The sequence below is a fragment of the Tursiops truncatus genome, chromosome 2 (genome assembly GCF_011762595.2).
Source record: "Tursiops truncatus isolate mTurTru1 chromosome 2, mTurTru1.mat.Y, whole genome shotgun sequence".
NCBI lineage: Eukaryota > Metazoa > Chordata > Mammalia > Artiodactyla > Delphinidae > Tursiops > Tursiops truncatus.
Window position 1 is genome coordinate 34,651,601 of NC_047035.1, and position 22,107 is coordinate 34,673,707.

The 22,107-nt window shown below is 35.0% G+C and overlaps 1 protein-coding gene across 8 annotated transcripts in view; it reads right to left on the reverse strand.

The window, feature by feature from the left end:
* Positions 1-22,107, reverse strand: part of PALS1 (protein associated with LIN7 1, MAGUK p55 family member) — a 100,394-nt gene that overhangs the window by 3,834 nt on the left and 74,453 nt on the right. For 7 of the 8 annotated variants that reach the window (XM_073800338.1, XM_073800336.1, XM_073800337.1 and 4 more), the window contains 6 exons: positions 16,463-16,646; positions 13,517-13,588; positions 13,091-13,162; positions 10,635-10,826; positions 9,396-9,598; positions 7,581-7,691 (listed from right to left, as the gene is read on the reverse strand). In XM_073800338.1, coding sequence (XP_073656439.1) covers positions 7,581-7,691; positions 9,396-9,598; positions 10,635-10,826; positions 13,091-13,162; positions 13,517-13,588; positions 16,463-16,646 — 834 coding nt within the window. The remainder of the gene's footprint in view (positions 1-7,580; positions 7,692-9,395; positions 9,599-10,634; positions 10,827-13,090; positions 13,163-13,516; positions 13,589-16,462; positions 16,647-22,107) is intronic. The other variant, XM_019922313.3, reaches the window with a different exon arrangement.

Consider the following 22,107-nt stretch of genomic DNA (forward strand, 5'->3'; position numbering starts at 1 on the left):
TTTAATTAATATATTTTTGGGGGGAAATAGCTTTTAAAATTGCTTCTCTGCTTTCAATACACAAAGGAGGTCTTCAAGATGCAAAAACAAGTATCCTAAGAAGAGTTTGGGAAGCCATATAGAGCAGGCTACTTTAAAATAATGCATGAAGGAAACAGCTGTTTCACAGATAAGCAGATGGCAAGGTTATATGCAAAACTTATCGAGAACCTTCTGATAATCAGGCACATGTGTCCAAGAAAGTGAAACTGCCCCCAAATCACCCCTGTTGATGAAGAGAACTAATTAAATGTCCATATGTCTCAGACGTAAAGGCCACACATCAATACTATATTGGACCCACAATACCAAACAATTTGTATTGTTCAACTGACCTTTTTTAACAGAAGGAAAACATTAAAAATATGACAGTGTATATATGTCCATGCCACTCTCTCACTTTGTCACAGCTTACCCTTCCCCCTCCCCATATCCTCAAGTCCATTCTCTAGTAGGTCTGTGTCTTTATTCCGTCTTACCCCTAGGTTCTTCATCACCCTTTTTTTCTTAGATTCCATATATATGTGTTAGCATACGGTATTTGTTTTTCTCTTTCTGACTTACTTCACTCTGTATGACAGACTCTAGGTCCATCCAACTCACTAGAGCCGCATAGCACAGGGAGATCAGCTCGGTGGTTTGTGACCACCTAGAGGGGTGGGATAGGGAGGGTGGGAGGGAGGGAGATGCAAGAGGGAAGAGATATGGGAACATATGTATATGTATAACTGATTCACTTTGTTGTATAGCAGAAACACACCACTGTAAAGCAATTATACTGCAATAAAGATGTTAAAAAAAAAAAAAAAAACCATAGTAGAAGAAAGTAGTTACAAATACCACCTATGACCATGTGACCAGTTAAAGAAATAAGGACTGTAGTTGTCATAAGTATTTCTTCATTATTTACTTCAGAATACATTTTTATTAAAATATCTTTGTTTTCTTCCCTCTCTTATTTCCTTATCATGTAACATAAGATCATATATCATAGTGTTAAGTAGTATTAATTTTATATCATTGTCTTTAAGTTATGGGATATTAAAGATAAAAACAAACATAAGTCAAGGAAAAAAGATGACAGCTCTGGCTTGTCCTGAATTAGTTTCTTGTGTGGCCCTCTAATTTTCGTTCTGGAATGTTGTGCATCTGGCTCTGGTACACAGAATCCTTTGTTTCCCAGCAGGGACTCTACTACACCACTGTAACTGAACATACTGTGACATTCTGGTTAAAACTTATGTCTACTCAAAGCTGAAGATTATTGAAAGAACATTCTAGAATTCAAGGTAGACTCTAAACCTTGTGTTACTAGATTTGAAATATAAATGTTAAGCCCCACGTCTTACATAGATTCACATGAATATCTAATCCACCTAGTTTTTCTTTATCAAATTTAAGTATTCATCTTTTGCCAAAATGACTTATTTACTTGGTAGTTTATGTTTTAATTTTTCAAATTACAATTCATGACGAAATTGAAACAAAATGTTTTTGCTCAAATATCTTTGGCCTGAAAAAATTATCTATAGGCCAAATTGACCATAATAGTTCATACTATTAGTTTACCACTCTCAAGCCCCCATTACAGCAGAACAGATTCACAGTACAATGAAATAACTGATTATTTAAATTTTGCATTTGGTGAGGAACACCATCACTTTCTTAGTTAGCACTATCTCACAGAGTTAAAATTGAGAATTTGTTTTTACTCAACACTTCTACTGTGTGATAAAACACTATTAAATACCAAAGAAGATAAAACATAAAAGGCAATCAGATACACCACCCTTTACCCAACAGCTGCAAAATATACATTCTTACTGGTGTGCAGGAACATGCACCAAGATAGAACAGATACTGGGTCATAAAATAAGACTCACCAAGATTTGAAAGACTGACATCTTACAGAGTATGTTCTCTTACCACAATGGAATTGTAGATCAATAAAATATTTTATAAATCTCCAACAGATGGGAATTAGATACTTCTAAATAACCCATGGGTTAAAGAAAATGACAGAGGAAACTAGAAAATATTTCTAACAAAATGGTAATGAAAAATATAACCTTAATTTGTAGGATGCAACTAAAGAACTACTTAGAAGGAAATTTATAACTTTATATTAGAAAAGAAGAAAGGTTTAAAAATCATCTAATTTTCTTCAGAAACTAGAGCAAGTGCAAATTAAAGCCAACGTAAGTATAAGAATAAAAATAAGTCAATTAAATGGAAAATAGTCAAACAATAAAGAAAATTAACAAAAATGTCTCCCAACTTATTTCTTTTTCTAAAGTGTTTTGGTTATTCTTTAAAATTTCGATACAATTTTAAAATAATCTTTTCAATTTCCAGAGAAAAGCCCACTGGGATTTATTTTGCCCAGATAACAGGTTTCTTGAGATATAATTCATTTACAATTCACCCATTTAATGGTGAACTGGAAGCAATTCAATGGGGGATTCATACAATTTACCCACTTAAAATGTACAATTCAATAGTTTTTAGTATAGTCACAGAGGAGTTGTGCAATCAACACCACAATCAATTTCAAAACATTTTCATCACCCTCCATCCCCCCTCACCCCGCTCCCTCCAAAACCCCACAGTCATTGGCAGCCACTCCCCATTTTCTCCCAACCCCCAGCCCTAGGAAAACCACTAATCTACTTCAGGTCTCTATAGATTTGCTTATTCTGGACATTCCAAATAATGGAATCATACAAAATATGGTCTTTTGTGACTGGGTTCTTTTACTTATGCTTTCAAGGTTCATCCATGTTGTACCATGTATCAGTACTTCATTCCTTTTAATGACCATTTTTCGAGAAAAGATAAAGCTACAGTAATCAAGACAATGTGATTCAGCATAAATACAGAATAGAGTCCAGAAATAATCCCTCCCCGCTACGTATTTGGTCAAGTCATTTTTGACAAAGATGCCAATGTAATTCAGTGGGAAAAAAAGGATAGCCTTTTTCAAGAAATGATACTAAAGCAATTGGATAGCCATGTGTGATTAAAAAAAAAAACAAACCCTTACATCACACTAAAATAAAGATTAATTTGAGATAGATTATAGACCTTAAAGGGAAAGCTAATACAAGAAAGCTTTTAGAAGAAAATACAGAATAAATCTTTATAATCTTGGAGTAGGCAAATTTTTTTAGACAATACACAAAAATCATTAACCATAAGAAAAATGAAAAAAATTATGCAGTTGACCCTTGAACAACACAGGTTTGAACTGTGTATACAGAGATGTTTTTCAATAAATAGAGTTCTACATGATCCATGGTTGGTTGAAGACATGAAACTGTGGTATGGAAGGCCAAGTATGGGACTTAAGCATCCTCCATTTTAGTATCGCAGCAGGTGCTGAAACCAATCTCCCATGCATACCAAGGGACAGAGGTACTTCATTAAAAACAATTCTGATCTTCAAAAAATATGTTTTTAAATTACAAAGAGTTTGAAAAACTATTTATATCCAGAATATATAAAGAATTTTTACAATTCAACAAGAAAGCAACTCAATTAAAAAAAATAAAACTTGAGACATTTCACAAAAGAATTTGTCCAAATGACTACATGAAAAGATGCTATCATTAGTCATCAGGAAAATGCAAATGAAAACCACAACGGTAACACTTCACACCTATTAGAATGACTAAAAAGTTGTTACAAAACAACAGCAGCAAAAGTTGGTAAGGATGTAGAGCAAATGGAACCAAAGTGAGAGTGTCGAAAGGAAAACTGTTTATAAAATAGTTTTGTACTTTTTATACACTTAAAACATACACTTATCATCTTGATCCAGCAATTCAAGAAAAATGAAAACATATGTCCACCAAAAAACTATGAATGTTTAGAGCTGCTTTAGTCACCAGCTCAAAATTGGAAACAACCCTAATGTTTTTTAACTGGTGAATGGACAAATTGTGATATATTTAGATCATGGTACACAACTCAGCAATAAGATATGAACTACTGTTAGATGCAACATAGATGACTCTTAAAAACATTATACTTATCAAAAGCTAGATACAGGACTTCCTTGGTGGCGCAGTGGTTAAGAACCCACCTGCCAATGCAGGGGACACGGGTTCGAGCCCTGGTCCAGGAAGATCCCACATGCCACAGAGCAACTAAGCCCGTGTGCCACAACTGCTGAGCCTGCACTCTAGAGCAAGTGAGCCACAGCTACTGAGCCCACGTGCCACAGGTGCTGAAGCCCTAGCGCCTAGAGCCCATGCTCCGCAACAAGAGAAGCCACCGCAATGAGAAGCCCACACACCTCAACGAAGAGTGGCCCCCACTCACTGCAACTAGAGAAAGCCCGCGTGCAGCAATGAAGACCCAACACAGCCAAAAATGAATAATAAATAATTTATTTTAAAAGAAGCTAGATACAAATTTAAACTTACTTATAAATGGTTATAAACTTAAACTTATAAATGGTTTCCATTTATATGAACTTCCAGAACAGACAAATCTATAGCGACAGAAAGTAGGTAAGTGGTTACCTAGGAAAGAGTAGAGGGGTATTAACTTTAAAGGGGCATGAGAGAACTTTTCTAGAGTGATGCAAATGTTCTAAATGTTGATTGGCATGGTGGTTTCACAGGTACACATTTTGCCAAAACTCACTAAATTATACAATTAAAATGCATGCATGTAAAGTAATCTCAATAAAGTTAATTTTTTAAAATTAGAAAACTATAATTAGAAAATCAAGCACATTGTATACTGCTAAAACATTGTGGTAACTGATTAAGTTCCTGCTTTAAAAGCATGTATATAGTTGACCCTTGAACAACACAGGCTTGAAATGCACAGTTCACTTGTACACAGATTTTTTTCAATAGTTAATACTACAGTACTACACTGTCTGCAGTTGGTTGAATCTGAGGATGTGGAACTGCAGATATGGAGGGCCAACTATAAGTTACACACAGATTTTCAACTGTATGGAGGTTTTGGTGCCCAAACCCCACATTGTTCAAGGGTCAACTGTTAATAGGTATTCTTTCTAGAACTCACTCAATCTGAATTAAAAATAAAGTAGGTAAAAATATTTTAAATATTAAATATTACAATTAAATATTAAAATATCAAAAATAAAATAGGTAAAAAAATTCCATGAGAGCCCTGGCAGAGACCACCAACCAAAAGAAAGTTGCTTAACATGTTTTGGAACGGCATGTGGCCCTTGGCATGCTATCAAATTCTTGCTGGAGAAGAATAACCTAACAAAAAATAAGTGTGCATGTCAGAAAATAGAAAATTAGGTTGAACAAGTAAAATGGAGTCCATTTTGGTCCTTTATGTGCATTCCTCTCCTAGAACCACTACAGTATTTCTGGTCTACCAAAGTAGTTAACTGGGCACCAAGTTTCACAGACTGTCAATCTAGTTTTCCTTATTATATGTGATCCTCCTCAAGAACAGCCAGCGAACATGTCTCATATTTTTTTTTGAATTTTATTTTAGTTTTTTAATACAGCAGGTTCTTATGGTCAAAGTTGGTAAGTATTAGCACAGATGGTGACTCTGTGATGGTTAGTGTTAAAGAACTAGTTACAAAACTGAAATCTAAAGTGTCAGGGCTTTGCCAAGACAAGGAACTTAAGTCTCTGCATGGTCTCATTCTCCAGGAGACACTTTGTGCTAAAAGATTAAAAATGGATCACATCATGGACATAGTTTATACCATAACCTGGATACACTCCCATGGCTCAGACCACAGAAATCGGTGCTGTGTTTAATCAGTTAGACACACAATATGGAAACATGTTCTGCTCTGTGGAACTTAAGTGGCTGAATTGTGGTGTAGTCCTAAGGCAGATTTTTGAACAGTTGGAGGAAACTGACTTTTTCATGTTTTCTAGAGGAAAATCTGAGCCTCAGCTTACGAGCAAAGATTGGCTCAGAGCCTTAACCTTTTTGGTTGACATTATTATAACATATCTAAACATGCTGGATATTTCTCTGCAAAGGCGTTCACAAGTGGTGACACAAATGTATGATTCAGTTGGCTCATTCCTAGTGAAATTTTGTCTTTGGTAGACTCATTTGGGAAGGAACAACCTGGCCCACTTTCCTACGATGAAATTAGTTTTTGAAAATGAAAATGACAGCCTGAACTACATTCCCCAAATTAAAGAGTTGAAGACTCAATTCCAAAAAACGTTCTCTGACTTTTCCAACTTTATGAGAATGAACTAATCTTGTTTAGTTCCCTTTTCTCAATTAGTATTAATAATGTGAATAAAGAGCTACAAATGGAAGTTACTGAATTGCAGGTCAACACTATACTGAAAGCCAAATATGATAACGTTGGAATCCCAGAATTCTACAGATATCTTGGGAGGTTACCCTAAATATAAAAACCATTATGCAAAGGTTCTGTCCATGTTTGGAAGTACTTATGTTTGTGAGCAGCTATTTTCTGCTATGAAACTAAAGAAAACTAAGTGTTACTCAAAGTTAAAGGATTCAAAGATGAATTCTCTGCTACATGTTGCAACACAAGATTCACAACCTCATGCTGATTGATATCTTGGAGCATAGGAAAGGAACGCCAGATTTTGAATTTCAAATCTGAGGAGTAATATATTATGGAACTTTGAATAATTATTTATATTTCCAAATTATATTTTTTCAATGCCAAATTTAAAGTACAATCTCTGGCATCATATGTTTGTACCTTAGAACATATAAAATAAAACTTGACTATATTCTGGCAAAAAAAAAAAATAACTAAAAACATTTTTCCATTTCAGATCATACAAAAAGATCAAAGGCAGAAGACAAACAGAACATAAAATTTCAATGAGAAAAAAGAAGAGAAAAGCAAGAGGACTCAAGTTTGGCTCCTTGCATATGTGGAATATCTGCAGATAAAAGTGGGTAATCCCTAAGAATCTGCTGAGAATATTTGGTGTGGGGGGAGGGTGTTACCTAATCCTTGTTAGAAATAACATAGATCTGTGTGAAGAAGGGTAAGGAAGTTTTAAGAAATGCCAAAGGTGTATGTATTACTGTATGTATATATGGTAGGAATACATAAAAATGTATGTATTCCTACCATACATTTGGAGTGATAATAGAGAATGTATGCAGAACAACAAGAGAAGCCCCCTGCTTTGGAGAGCTGCTGAAGTCCAACCAGAGGCAACTGTGGCAGTTTTGGGAAAGTGATATGGCAGAAAGAATAATCCGTTTGAAAGCCTAAGCTGATGTAGTTTTTTTTTTTTTTGCGGTACGCGGGCCTCTCACTGTTGTGGCCTCTCCCGTTGCGGAGCACAGGCTCCGGACGCGCAGGCTCAGCGGCCATGGCTCACGGGCCCAGCCGCTCCGCGGCATGTGGGATCTTCCCAGACCGGGGCACGAACCTGTGTCCCCTGCATCAGCAGGCGGACTCTCAACCACTGCGCCAGCAGGGAAGCCTGATGTAGTTTTTAAGCACTGTGACATATTAAGCCATGACTGTTTCATGTTACTTTCAATGGAATAGTATGACAGTATAATAACTTTACCTTTGGATTCTTGCCCTCTTTGGCCAATAATGCCCGAAGTCTTTCTTGTGAAGGAGGTGCAATGAAGATAATATATGGTTTCAAGTCTGAGTTCCGGAGAGTCTTCAATGACTGTAAAGAAAAGATAGATCTTAACCATTCAATATAAGAATATATTGTGTACCTATAACACACATAGAATATTGGCTTACTCTTTATATGTAATGAAATAAAATTAATGAAGAATTACAACTATGTGATGATAAAATACCCTGCTAATAAGATCACACACAGATTAAAATAACCATATTAAAAATCCATTTTGAAGGAATTACAAATGAGCAGTCACCTTACCATGTGCCAGGGTCTAAATGCAAAAAGAATCAGAGAAAAACTTCACATACACATACAAAAGAAAATTCTGGAAAAGCACATCCAAGAAGAAAAAGCATACTGTCTGAATTAAGAGACTGTGGTTTTCACCTTGCCTTTGCATGAATGTGTGTCCCTAAATTGAAGCACTCTACAAAAATGGGGATTATAGGGACATGTCCTTTTCTATCTTAAAAACAGTAATTAAGACAATATGCTTAACTACTCTAAGTCCTTTGGTAAATTTGTTAGCCAAAATAATATAAAGAATTCTGAAGGAATTTAGTAAAAACATCAATCCTTCTCTTAAGTCTGACATTTATAGTTGAAACAGCAGAGACTAAGAAGCTCTTTTGTTCACTAAAAAATAAAGAAAACCTAATTACTATTTCAGGAAAGCCATTTTGGAATCAATTCTCTCTCTCTCTCTCTCTTCTTTTTTTAAATAAATTTATTTATCTTTGGCTGCGTTGGGTCTTTGTTGCTGTGCGCGGGCTTTCTCTAGTTGTGGTGAGCAGGGGGCACTACTCTTCGTTGTGGCGCGCGGGCTTCTCATTGCGGTGGCTTTTCTTGTTGCGGACCACGGGCTCTAGGCACATGGGCTTCAGTAGTTGTAGCACACAGGCTCAGCAGTTGTGGTTCATAGGCTCTAGAGCGCAGGCTCGGTAGTTGTGGTGCACGGGCTTAGTTGCTCCGCGGCATGTGGGATCTTCCCAAACCAGGGCTTGAACCCGTGTCCCCTGCACTGGCAGGCGGATTCTTAACCTCTGCGCCACCAGGGAAGTCCCTCAATTCTCTTTCATATACATCTCTTTAATGACCACTACCTATGTCTCGTGAGTTGACATACACAGTAGGTTCCACGACATTAAGGAAAGTTTTATGCTAAAGCTGTACAATGTACAAAAAGAAAAAAAATTCACAACAAACACAATCTTAAAAATCCCAAATTTCTAAAATTATTTTATCTTTAATGGAAATCTAAAAAGCAACTGTTAGTAATTTTTGAAGGTTTTCTTTTGTATGACAGATAACAGAACAGTGGACATTTCGTTAGATACAACCCAGCACTCATAATGATACTTACTAATACTTGAACTACGTCATTTAAAACCATAAAAATGACCTCTAATTATTCTAATTTTTCTCATATAAGAATCAGGAAAGGGAAATTCTTTTATAACCTTTAAAATACTAAAGTACTATACCAGCACTACAGTTACTGTATTTTAAGTTTCAGAAAACATGTACATGTGTATATGTAAGTATGGAATATATGTATTTTCCCCTCAGAGGAAACTGAAAGAGATTTAGCAACCTAAATTCGTAGGGAATCAGTGTGAAAAAACTGTATGAGAACTTAATTATGTCCTGTGGTTCTTGGACCAAAATACAGTTCCCACTAAAAATTACTCTGTGAAAAATGTCCTCAAGTTCAACACCCTAAACCAAAATAGTTTTTACCTGTGTACGAAGACTTAAAAGACATATTTTGCCCGAGTTGATCACTTGCCGTACAGAATCTATGCTGGTTCCATACAAATTTTTCTCAAATTCACCATGCTCAATGAACTTTCCAGCTGCTACGTCTGCCTCAAATGCCTGCCGTGAAACAAAGTGGTAATCTCTACCGGCTACTTCATGGTCTCGCCGACTCCGAGTTGTATCTAGGCAAACAAAATCAGGTAAAAATAATGGACGTGGATCAGAGTAAGGATGAGGGATAATTCTGTTAGTCAGAAAAAATGTTTATTTTGTAATACAAATTTAAAAATAATGAATTAAGGAAATGTTAGACCCCCATGTGTTTAATTTAACATTGACTGGTTTTATTTCTAGATTGAGAAATGAACAAAACTGTGTTTTTACTATCTTAATAACCATTACCTTTAATATGTTTTATGCTTACACTCCAAATTACTTCATCTTGCATTTCATTTAAAATACTATCACTCTGGGGACCTCCCTGGTGGCGCAGTGGTTAAGAATCTGCTTGCCAATGCAGGGGACACGGATTTGAGCCCTGGTCTGGGAAGATTCCACATGCCGTGGAGCAACTAAACCCATGCGCCACAACCTACTGAGCCTGCACTCTAGAGCCCACAAGCCACAACTACTGAGCCCGCGTGCCACAACTACTGAAGCCCACGTGCCTAGAGCCCTTGCTCTGCAACAAGAGAAGCCACCGCAATGAGAAGTCCACGCACTGCAACAAAGAGTAGCCCCTACTTGCTGCAACTAGAGAAAGCCCACGTGCAGCAACGAAGACCCAACGCAGCCAAAAATAAATATAAATAAATAAATTTTAAAAGTAAAATAAAATACTATCGCTCAGTTTTTCCATAAGATTAGGTACTATACAATCTTTAAACAGAACTTCTGTATTCAGAAATTAGGTCTAAATTTCTATCTTCTGCATCAGTTAAAAAAACAGGAGCTGATTCCATACTGAGCACGGCATTGTAAGAGGCCCAAATTGAAATTCATTTAGAAAGTAATTAGTACCATACTCTTAGAGAAAATGTATATTTATCAAGAGTGACTATCTTTAATAGCAAATTCTCAAAAGATTTGGTTAAAACAAAGTTCCTCTTTCTTGGACAACACTCTTTTGATGAAATGGGTGAAAAACTTCCCTACACAGTTAGGTTCTAAGGTAGTAAGCTGAAAAGCACAGGAAAATGGGAATGCATCCAAACTTACGAGGAACTGCAGATGCAAAGCGGTCTTTCTCTTTGTTCATGAGCCTCTGACGCAATTCATTCTGGCCACAGTTCTGTGGACCAATCAAAATGATAGGTCTTTTCCTATTTGCTGGCTGATGATAAAGTGACATTTCCTCATAAGTTAAGATCTCTTCATTGTCATAATCTTTGAAAAAGAAAAAGTTAAGCCCTTCAGACAGAATTATTGCCATGTAATAAATATATACTCATAGATCTTTCAAAAAATTGAAAAAAAGCACAAGTTATTATCATTAAAAATGCTTAACTTTTGGGATCAAGACAGTAATATGGAAAATCATGAGTATTTTCCCATGTCATTATATCCTTGCCAGGATTATGAAAATAAATCAAATAATATATTAATGCTTCTAGAAATGTTTATTGCTTCTCATTTCATACTGTGTTTGAATGTTTAATACAATATAACTATACTGATTCATATCAAATAGCTAGTTTGCAGCCAATACTTTGACAGAGGGTGAGGCACCAAGGCATAAACTAATGAGAATAATATCTGTCATTTTTGTAAAATGGGGATACTAATAGTTTAATTAGAGGGTTGGTTTAAGGAGAAGACAATGTATATGCTGCAAACAATACCTGGCATAGACAAACATTTACAAATAGTGCTGCAACTAGTGTTATCAGAGAAAGCTGGAATACTTTTCTGTGATCATATAACTTGAAAACACAGCATATCTATGCTATCCAACTTTCTACACTTATGTTTACTTTATCCTGGAATACTAATACTAACCTGAGATCATGATTCAAGAAGAGGTATAAATTATAACAGGTGGGGTAACATTCCTAAAGCCCATAATCCAGATGAAATCAGAGCTGTCAAGTGGTAAGAACAAAGGCAGACAACTAGTGACCTGCTATCTTCTCAATCATATTACTTCACCTAACTGGGTAAGAGCATCAGATGTGTAGTCAGACCGTCAGCTATAAATTCCATGGGGGCAGGGGACCATCTTAATCTTGTCAGTGCTTAGCACAGAGCACAGAGCAGGAACTCAAACTCTAGTTGTTTAAACTCCAACTCAACCATGTATTAGCTGTAAGAACTTAAGCAGGCCACTTTCACATCTGAACTTGAATTCATTAATCTGTAATCTCAAGGAATTTATTTTGAGAACTAAATGGATGAAGGTTACCGCCCCTGGAACAGAAGTTATTATAAATGATAGTTATTAATAAAAATGTTAACTATGATAACAGCACTATGAACAGAAATGTAATTCCTTCCCTTCTCAAAACGCTTTTCCCTCTGAAAAATCTAAGTTCCTTCTTCTAACATGTACAGACTGTGGAAGCATTTTGATTCACAGACGTAGATATATCATAATATAACAGCTATTAGAGCTGAACCAGTTAATTTTAGTGTATTTCAAAAGATAAAGAAACAGATATTAATCACTTACCCAAGTATAGAGGAAAAGATTAAAATTCCAATAAATCTTCTTAGCTACATAATCTATCAATTAGCATTAAGGATGTTTATTTTGGGAAAAAAATTTATTATAGTAGATGGAATCTCAGGTTTAGTTTTGTATCAAATTTTCCAATAATCTATAACATTTTATTTTCACTAGTTCAATTTATGCCACTTAAGAAATTTTCAAGGTATTGAGAGAATAAAAATAAGCCTTATAAATTGTGTAAGAAGTTAAAGACTCCCTTTGCTTTATTATTTGGCTTGTTTCTAATGTGAATTAAAGAAGGGGTAGCAAATTCTAAAGCCCATAAGGACCAACCAAGAAGGTAATGAAAGCACTAAATCAGGCTGGGTTTATAAAAAATTGGATGTGGCGGAGACTGCTGAACTAAGTAGGTGCCCAGTATAAAGGCAAAAGCATATCATTCAGGTCCAGCAGACCAGTGTCATGTGGGAATATGAGCCCAGTGTTATTAGAGCTTTTGATTTTAAGAGAAGCTACAACTTAAAATATTTTTAATCTTAACAATAAATTAAAATAGAACAGAAAACTCTCCTGTGTGCCTGACTCAGCCAGCAGGCTCTATGCAATGGCTTGCCTTGGTGACATGAGTTACTGTAGACAAAAATGTTCATTTTTTACTTAAAATACAGCTATATTGTTAGAATCTGTTAGAAACATGTATTAATTTTGCAAATAAAGAGTTTAAGTAGAAAAAAATCTATGAGGAAACTATCAATATAACACTGTACATGCTAAATTGTACTATAATTTTTCTACCAGTTTTTCTCAGAATTTAAAACTGTGCATTCCTCATAGGATTCCAAAAGAAAATAATTTCTGCTAAATGGCTTTATTAAGCACACATGTTACATTAAGAGGCCAAGACCAGAAATAAAATTCCCTGAAAATATCAATTTAATTTCTTTCAAGTGTTAGATATGGACCTCTTTCGGATATAAATACAACTATATCTGAGAGTGGAACTTACCATCATTTTTATTGGCATTATATAAAACCTTTTTCCTCTTCTTTTTATTCTTCTTTGCACACCATAGTTTTCCTGTTGAGAATAAAAAACGTAAGTATAAATGTGGTATTTGTTTCCTTGAATAAAACTACATATTTCAAATAGAAGAACTCAAATAGTTTTAAATTTATAGACACATGTTACATTGTTCATAGAAGAACTATTTTTCAGAGAAGTAGTTATAATTTTCCATTAATCTCACATCACAGATAGATAATCTTTAATACTTAAATCCTCTCCTTCCTTTACAGTCCTAAGGTAATCAGTTTTGCTTCTCACATCACTCTTGCCATGAATACATCTTTCTTGACAGTTATGATATGTAAATCTAAACCTGATTCCAGATGAAGACCCAAGAAACCTCAATGTCAAATATAAGTGTCCAACCTGATTTTTCTGGCTCCTTATCTTCTTCTATGGTTTGCTTCATGGCTTCCCTTTGCTGCTGAAAGCTTTTCCCTAATAAGCAGAAAGGAAAAAGAGTAAAATAGTTAAGTCAAAAGGATAGAAGTATTTTTTTTTAAATCAAGGGACACCACCAGAAGTAACTCTTCATTTATATTCCCTTCTAAATCCTCCTGCCACCACATCAGAGTATGTCAACTATGATTATACGCTCCAAACAGTTAAAGTATTAAGTCTCCACCTTGCTCTCAATCAATCCTAGAACATGTATTACTGGACTATATATCATCTATTAAAAAAGATAAATAACAAACCAGTGCTACAAAATTTAATAGTTCAATTTTTACAAAGTTTTCATTTAGCATCTACTATGTGGAAAGCACTGTGCTGGATGTTACAATGGTTCTGATCATTTGAATTATTGCAAATCAAGCAAATTAATTCTACGAGTTAACTTTCCAAAATAATATGTAAACAGTCACCAGTTTTTGATTCCAAGACACCATTCAACATATTCCCTTGCATTTATCATTTTCAATCCCTCTTTTTCTTTGTATGTATGTATATGCTTTAAAGATTTTTCATTTCTACCTTAAGCTACCCATGATACAAATAAATGAAAAACCTATTACATTTTTCCTCTCAGGATTAAGATTTTAAATATAGGAGGCTTTCAAGGTTTCTGATTTTCATGTTCTTTTCAGACATCTACCTTAGAACCAAATGTATTTTTTTTCTGAAGGATAAAAGTGGCTTTAATTAGAAAATTCTGAATTAGAGTTCTACTTTTATATTTAATTTTTATATTTAATTCTTTCCATTTCAGGCCAGAGATTCTTAAAAATCAATAAGCAAATTCCATCTATGATGTTGGGATAATCTGTTGAACTTAGTGCATTTTATAAGAGCACAAGCAAAAACAGTATTGAGTTTGATATACATAAAAAACATTAAAAGAAATCAAGTTATCTCCAGAAGCTGTACAGATTGTGTTTCTAGATAAAACAAGTAGCTATGACTATAGGGAAATTTTTAAGAGCATTACATTTTTTAAAAAAGTATTTGACTTCAACAGATTTAGAAAAAAAGAACAAAATAATTTAAATAATTTACATATTAAAATGTTTAAAAACATTACAGTAATGTACTGCTATGGCACATTTTTATAGTACACACATATGTAGACTGTTTTTGAAATAGAAGCAGACATTAGTGGGAGATGGACATTATAACCTCTTAGAAATCCTCCTGACAGAAAACCGTCAAACTCAAACTAACGTGGGTCCATTTATTTGTCCTATAAAAAGACTTACAAATGGTATCATTAAAACTTCCTTGATTTATCTATCTATTTTCAGAAACTCAATGTAATCAATCAGTCAATAGATATTAGTTCTAAGTATTTATGGGCTAAAGCTGACATGGTGAAAGATATCAAATTGATATCTGGCACAAGCACTATGAACCAAAATGGCTGCCCAGTACCCCAGGATTCTAGAGGAATGTTCCTGTAACTGTTACTGTGAAGAATCAAGGGTACAGTATCATCCTCTGAACTTAATATAAGAAGCCCATTCCTCCTTCCTTGATATATGCGTCAGTATACACAGAATCTCCAGCTTTGGGGTTTTAAAGCAGATGATTTGTGGCTGTGACTTTATTATACACATAATATATTACTTGTAGTCACAGTCATTGTAAGCCAAATTCTATAGCCAGATCTGTTATGCTTAAAATCTTAAGGTTTAATAGGAGGTATAATCCCTAAAAAATGTTATAGGCAAAAGTCAAGGCTTGGAAGAGTTTTTTTAAAAAAAAACAGCCTTAGAAGGTCTAATCAGAAGCACCAGTTCTGGCAGAACTATTTTTAAAAACCACCTATTTATTAATTTAGCAGATACTGCCCTAAATTTAAAAGAATTAGTAAAATGTAGTCACTGGCCTAGAAGTTTACAAACTGAGAATATACAGTACAAAGTACTGTAACAGACAATTCCATGTAAGTATTATAAAGTAGGGCACACAAAAAAGGAAAAAAAAACATTGTTTTACATTAATGTATAATTAAAGTATTAACGGATATGCTTTAAAGTCAAATATGGAAGAGAAGCTTATCTCAGTGCCTTATACAGCTGATATAACAGTATTTTTTGAGTGAATAAGCCAATGAATTATCACTTTATTCCCATTTCATCATTCTGTGAGTATTCCTTTGCCTTCACTAATATCTTATTATACTTTCCTTGGTTCTGTTTCCCTCATTCCACCATACCCACATCCTGGGAACTGCAGGAACAATTTGTAGGAAAAATTACATCTATACACTTCATTCCATTAAGCATCATCTTCACTCTTCAGAAGAAATATGTTCCCTTAATAATCTTAATGTCCAATGTGAGCTAAAGTTTTATTTTAGTATAGTCTAAATTAGAGAGTCTTCTTCAATGAAAAGTTGGGGGCATCCTATTTCCACCCTAAGATATCTTAGGAGAGATAAATTCAGTAGTCTTACTCTCCTGATTCCTTATAAAGTGATGCACCTTCACAAATTCCTATTTAGATATCAAGTTTGATGCTCCAGTTGATGATAATCTCCTGTTATAGTATAAGTTTTGTTGCCTTGATGCTTTTGTTGTTCAATACAAGTTTCGTTGCTTGAAAACAGGGTAGTCTCAATGTACCTACAGTGAATGTAGTACAACATGGGATTGGCTGACGAGATTATATCGTAATTCCATTCTAAAGCCCAACAAATTGGTTAATTTATATTCAAGATACTTATGTTACAGATACAACATAAAAATCAACGACGTGAAAAAGTATTTACATCATTTTTTAAAAGGCATGAAAAAGTGAGTTTTTCTCTTTGAAGATTTGTATTTTAAATGTTTTTTTAAACTTTGTACTTTCTACTATACTGTCTCTTACCTGGAACAAGCCCAGCTAGAGGCTGATTATCTTCATCCCCTTCCCTGTAGGCCTGCCACCAATTTGGATCTTCTTGACTGATTACATGAAGTATATCCCCTTTTTGAAAAGACAGACCTAACTCTCGACATGGAACATAAGGGTCATCTGAGGGGTCATAGTCAAAATGAGCCTTTACATGGATCTAAAAGATTAAAAGGGTAAAAGTAAGAACAACGATAATGAAATGGCGACACAAAATCTTCAGCATAAATATAATTAAAATGTTACATTTTTCATTAGTGCAAAGATATTATGAATTGAAAGAAGGGAGGTTAGTTTAGTTAACTGTATTTTGGGAGCAGAATTTTCCCAGACTCATCTGTTTTCTTCAGTTAAGACAGTCCTGTTGATTGCAAACATGTACAAGAGTATGCAAAACACTGCACTGTTAGCTGCTAACAAGCTGAGGTGCTAAGGGGCCTCAAAGGTTTGATAGAAGCAGAAGGAATGTAATAGAGACTCCCTCCCCTTCCATTCCTGACCTGTGAAAACAATGACTCTGCAGTAAGGTATGTAATTTCTAAACCACTACTACCAGGAAAGGTAGACTGTAAACCTCACCACATCTGTCATCTAAGCAGGTGAGTGTCAGTTTCCCTGGTGCCATCATCCAGGGAAACTGCTCTTGGCCACTGTCAGCGCGACTGCGCCTTAATCTCCTTCAGAGTTTCTTCTAAAGGGATATGTTTAGGGTTCATAAATAAAGACACCCTAAACTGCTAAAATTATCTAAATCAAGTGTATAATCATTCCTATCGTGTTCTATACATAGGCTTTATTACTAGTGGTATAAGTTAAAATTTTTGTTAACTGTGTTTTTGCGTATCTAAAACCTGTTAACGCTCTTAGCACTAAAGGTAAGAATTCACATGAAACTTATTGAAAGCTAAGTTATTTCCGATGCTATTTTCTTCAATATATTCTATAAGATAAACAAAGTATTCTTACTTCTTAGGAGGTATAAAGGAATTAATATTCTCTTTAACTCCCCTATCTGTACTTTTTATCCAAGCTGGTCAAATGGCATGTGGCATTTTCCAAAATCTGTAAGAAGCCCATTTTCATCTAATAAAATCCTACACCTACTTTCAATGAGTTTTTCTGCCCCACATAGGTTATATTTCAGGTTTGGGCTCAGTGAGCCAGGCACCTGATTGACAGTCTAAGAACTTTATAATTCTGAGTTCTCTTCTATCCAACTGTTGTTTGACTTTCCTTAAGCCTTTTACCCTAACCATGACTGAGGCCACCAATCATAAAGATAATACTGGTCTGCTTCAAAAACTATTTTATGAGAAAACACTATCTTTTTTCAGCTCCTGAAACACTGAAAAAATTGACTATTCTCAATCAATAATGAGAATATATGAAAACTGATAAAATACTTTTAAAGTGCTATATATATAATACATATCCCGCCATTATAATAACCAAGAATCCTCATGAAAGCAACAGCCTCTTTCAGAAATTTTGTTTGAAGGTATCTTTAGATAAAGAATACTGTATTTTTTAATTTCAGAAAAATATTTTACTGCTATAAATATGAAATGAGGAAATCTAAGTCTCAATATACAAACAGCAACACTGAAGTAAAGCAAGTGATTCAGTTAAAAATATAGAACTTAAATGCTAGTCTGCTTTTTGGGGGGTAGCTTTTCACTGATGTACTACGTAAGTTCAAATAGTACACAAAATCCTAAATGTACAGCTCAATTAATTTTCATAAACAAAACAAACCTGTGTGACCAGCACCCAAATCAAGAACCAGAATATCACCAGCACCTCAGAAGCCCCACCTCACGTTCCTTTCAGTCACTAGCCATGCTATGTCCTCCAAGGATAAACATCATCCTGATTTCTAGAATAGATTAGTTTTGTCCTCCAATGGTAAACATCACCCTGATTTCTAGCATAGATTAATTTCCCTGTATTTTACTTCATATAAATGGAATCACATAGTACACACTCTTGGCTTAAATATGTTTACGATACCTCACTCAATTTAACAGTGTTCTGCTGCATTACAACTGGAGTGTGCCCTAAACAGCCTTATTCTTGATATGAAAAACAGACTTTTTAATAAAATCTTGAAAACTTTGTCAGTTAAAACCAAAAATGAATTTTAGAGAGTTATACAGGGTAGTAGTGAGTCAAAACAGTTGAGAGACTGGGTAAAAAGACTATACATACAATTCTGTAACCCTGGCATGAGGTCTCTAATCTATAGGATGATTAAAAAAAAAATCTCTGCTTGAGTACCATCCCTGTTAATCAATAATGCTTCTACATCTGTTTAAATTGTTGTTTTTTAGTCAAACAATCTTAGCAATCTGAACATGAAATTATAGGCATCATTTATGGTGGTGGAGAGATCATTTTATTAACAGGCTTTTCAAAGATGCATGAAATCAGACTACTTGTCAGCCTGATTGATGATTTTATCAAATCACTTTCTGAAATCAATACCCAGCATGTTGTTTCCAAACTGTTTTGCTCAGAACACCTGCTAGGATGTTTATTAAAATACTGACTTCTTATGCCACGTCTCAAACTTTCAGACTCTGTATTTTAATTATGTTCCTTGGATAATTGTTACATACATGCTGTTTAAGATGTACCCTAAAATCTCAGGGAACTACTACCCTGAGGGAAACTAAATAGACCAGTGAGGACGCTGTATCTAAGTCTATGACCTTTGCCAGAGGCCAAACAAAATCACCCAGAGATGCTTTTCTCCCTACTCTGCTTAGGTCTTACCTATTCACTATTCAGATTTAGTTGGTTTAGAATGAGGCCCCTCTGTGCAGGCTGGGAAGAGGAGTAAAATTGAGAGCAAAGTTTATTTCATATCAGGGAAATTAACCATATGACAGGGTAAAAGTCTGAGTATTGACTTGACATGTACTATGTGACTTCTATCTATATATAGGCATACCTTGTTTTATTGTGTTTCACTTTACTGCATTTTGCAGATACAGTGTGACTCACTTTATTGCAGTGGTCTGGAACCGAACCTGCAATATCTCTGAAGTATGCCTGTATTCCACTGCAATTCTTATCAGCTCTAGAAGTTATCTTCAGCAATCTTTCCTCTTCAGCTCTGTTAGTGGCTAATTTATTTCCTTTCCCATACAAAAGAAAACAGAGTCCTTTTCAAATGAAGGAGAGATGCCGACCCCTATAGGAAAGCTCCAGGGTTTAACAATGCTGTAGTATCACTACAATGTATCTGACCAAAACAATGTCTGATTTCTAATCCAAACAAAATCATCTGTTTAAATTTTAAATTACAGGGCTGTTTAGACACACTTATCTTCCAGTCCAACATTTTTCTCCTTGCCCCTTTTTTTTTAAGCACATTTGAAATCCTAATGATGGGAGCACAGTAAAGGAATAATAATTCATTAATTTATTTACATCTTTCCTAAGGGATTCAATGCTCAAAAATAATTTTTCCTTGTAATTTTTATTTCTGTATTTCTTATTATACTAGACTTATCTCTAACTTTTAAAATTACTTATAGAAGAGAAAATAGTGAAAGTGTGTCTTCTTTTGTCTTTGGCCTAAACTTTACCATAGGCAGATTATAAAACTACGGGCAGCATCAAGAAAAGCCTTTGAGTGTCAAGCAACAGTTTTCAAATTCCTTCTCCTCATCCTGAGATTCCTCCTCTCCAATGCCCATTCAAGAAGGAATATCTTTATTATTTGTTCTCTTCCATTTTTAACAGGAGAAATTTGGGATATCTGTGGGGCATCCAGTTAATGGTTAGTAGTAGTAGGCAGACAAAAATATGAACCTTAGGGTAACAGCAAACTTAATAGAGCAACTGCCCTAACCTGAAAGGGGATGTCCATCTAATACACTGTACACAGAAATTTTCAATATTTTTTCATCTTCTGATAAAATATTTATAAAATTTTTACTGCATTATAAAATTCCAGATCTTCTTCCAAATGAGAAAAAATTAAGATGAAAATTATATTATACATTTTATACCTCTAAGAGAAAAGTAAGTATACTGGATGGCAGTGGTTCTCAACCTTTCCTTTCAACCCAGTTATCTTCATAGGCTACGAACAATTCTTAACCTATCATTTTTTAAAATCTGTAGAATTTTTTGCAAACACATAAAGTACATATAAACAGACTGTTCCCCTGACCTGATTTCCCCACAATAAATACAACTATGGCCCAGATCTCTCCTTAGAATTCCAAAATGATATATTCTATTCTATGCATTCGATATCTCTACCTGAATGCCTCTCAGGTATCTCAAGTCTATAAAATAAACCTTTGGATTTTTCTCCCCAAACCAGTTTTTCCTCCACATAAAGCACCACCACTATCCACCCAGCTGTTCGAGCATCCTTGCTTCTTCCCTATCCTTTACTCTCCACATTTATTACAAGGTCCTGTCATTTCTACTTCAGAACAGCCTGATTCATATTCTCCACTGCCACTGCTATCATCGAAATTTATAAGTCAACATCATACTTTATAATGGCTTCGGCAACAGTTTCCTCAATCTCCTTGCTTCCATTATTGGCTCTACTAATCCAATTTCCACCCAGCAGCCAGATGTGTTTTGTTTTTAAATACAAATCACACCATGTTACTGTATTTGAAATGCAAACTCCCTGCCACGGCCAAGAAGACTTACTTGACCTGGCCTTATCTACCTCTCAAGCCTCATCTCTTAGAATTCCCTCCTCACCGTTCTACTCCCCTACTTTGCTCCATTCCTACAGGCTTTCCAAACACAAAGTTCTTTAGAAATTATACCTGGAAGCCCTTCTGGTAATTAACAGGCCTGGCTTCATCTCATTCTACAGGTCTCAGCTTCATGTTGTCTCCTCCAGGAGGCCTTTCCTGCCAACCTTATATAATCAATCCCACCTCCTTTTATTCTCAGTGTTCAAATTCTATTGATTTCCATCTTATCACTTACTGCAAACTATAATTAATGTCATGTTCATTATTATAAAGCTAGCACTTATTAGCACAGTGTCCTAGTACACAAAAGGGATCAAGTACATAATCACTGTGAGGAAAAAAACTATTTGGGGCCCATAATATTTCAATTATTAATACCACTGGCCTAGTGGCTAATTCTATGGTTTGTATCCCTGAACTATGATTTTAGTATCCTCCTAAGTCTTTAAATTCCCCTAAAACTACATCTTTCTCCCATACTCCCAGCCCAGACCCCCAAAATCAAGAGACTTCAGTCATGCTCCCAGCATTTTAGAGTTATCAAGGCTCCTACAGACAGAAGAGATCCTACCTCAATTTCAAATACTAAAGTCTCATAATATGCTTTTATTATACTCAAAATCCAGACTCACTACCATATCATATAGCTACTAACAGGTTAATTCATCCATAGTTACAATTTTCTATCATGGTATTGTAATTATTTTCTTCGGACTGATAATAAACAGTAATACAGAAACTTCTAACATTTAGTAGCTTTGTGGGACAGTACCTGTTATATTACACAGCAGTTAAGAGCAAAAGTTCTGGAATAGGCATGGGTTCTAGTCCTGGCTCAGTCACTCACCAATAGTGGGCTTGGGCAATTAACTTGACCTTTCTAAT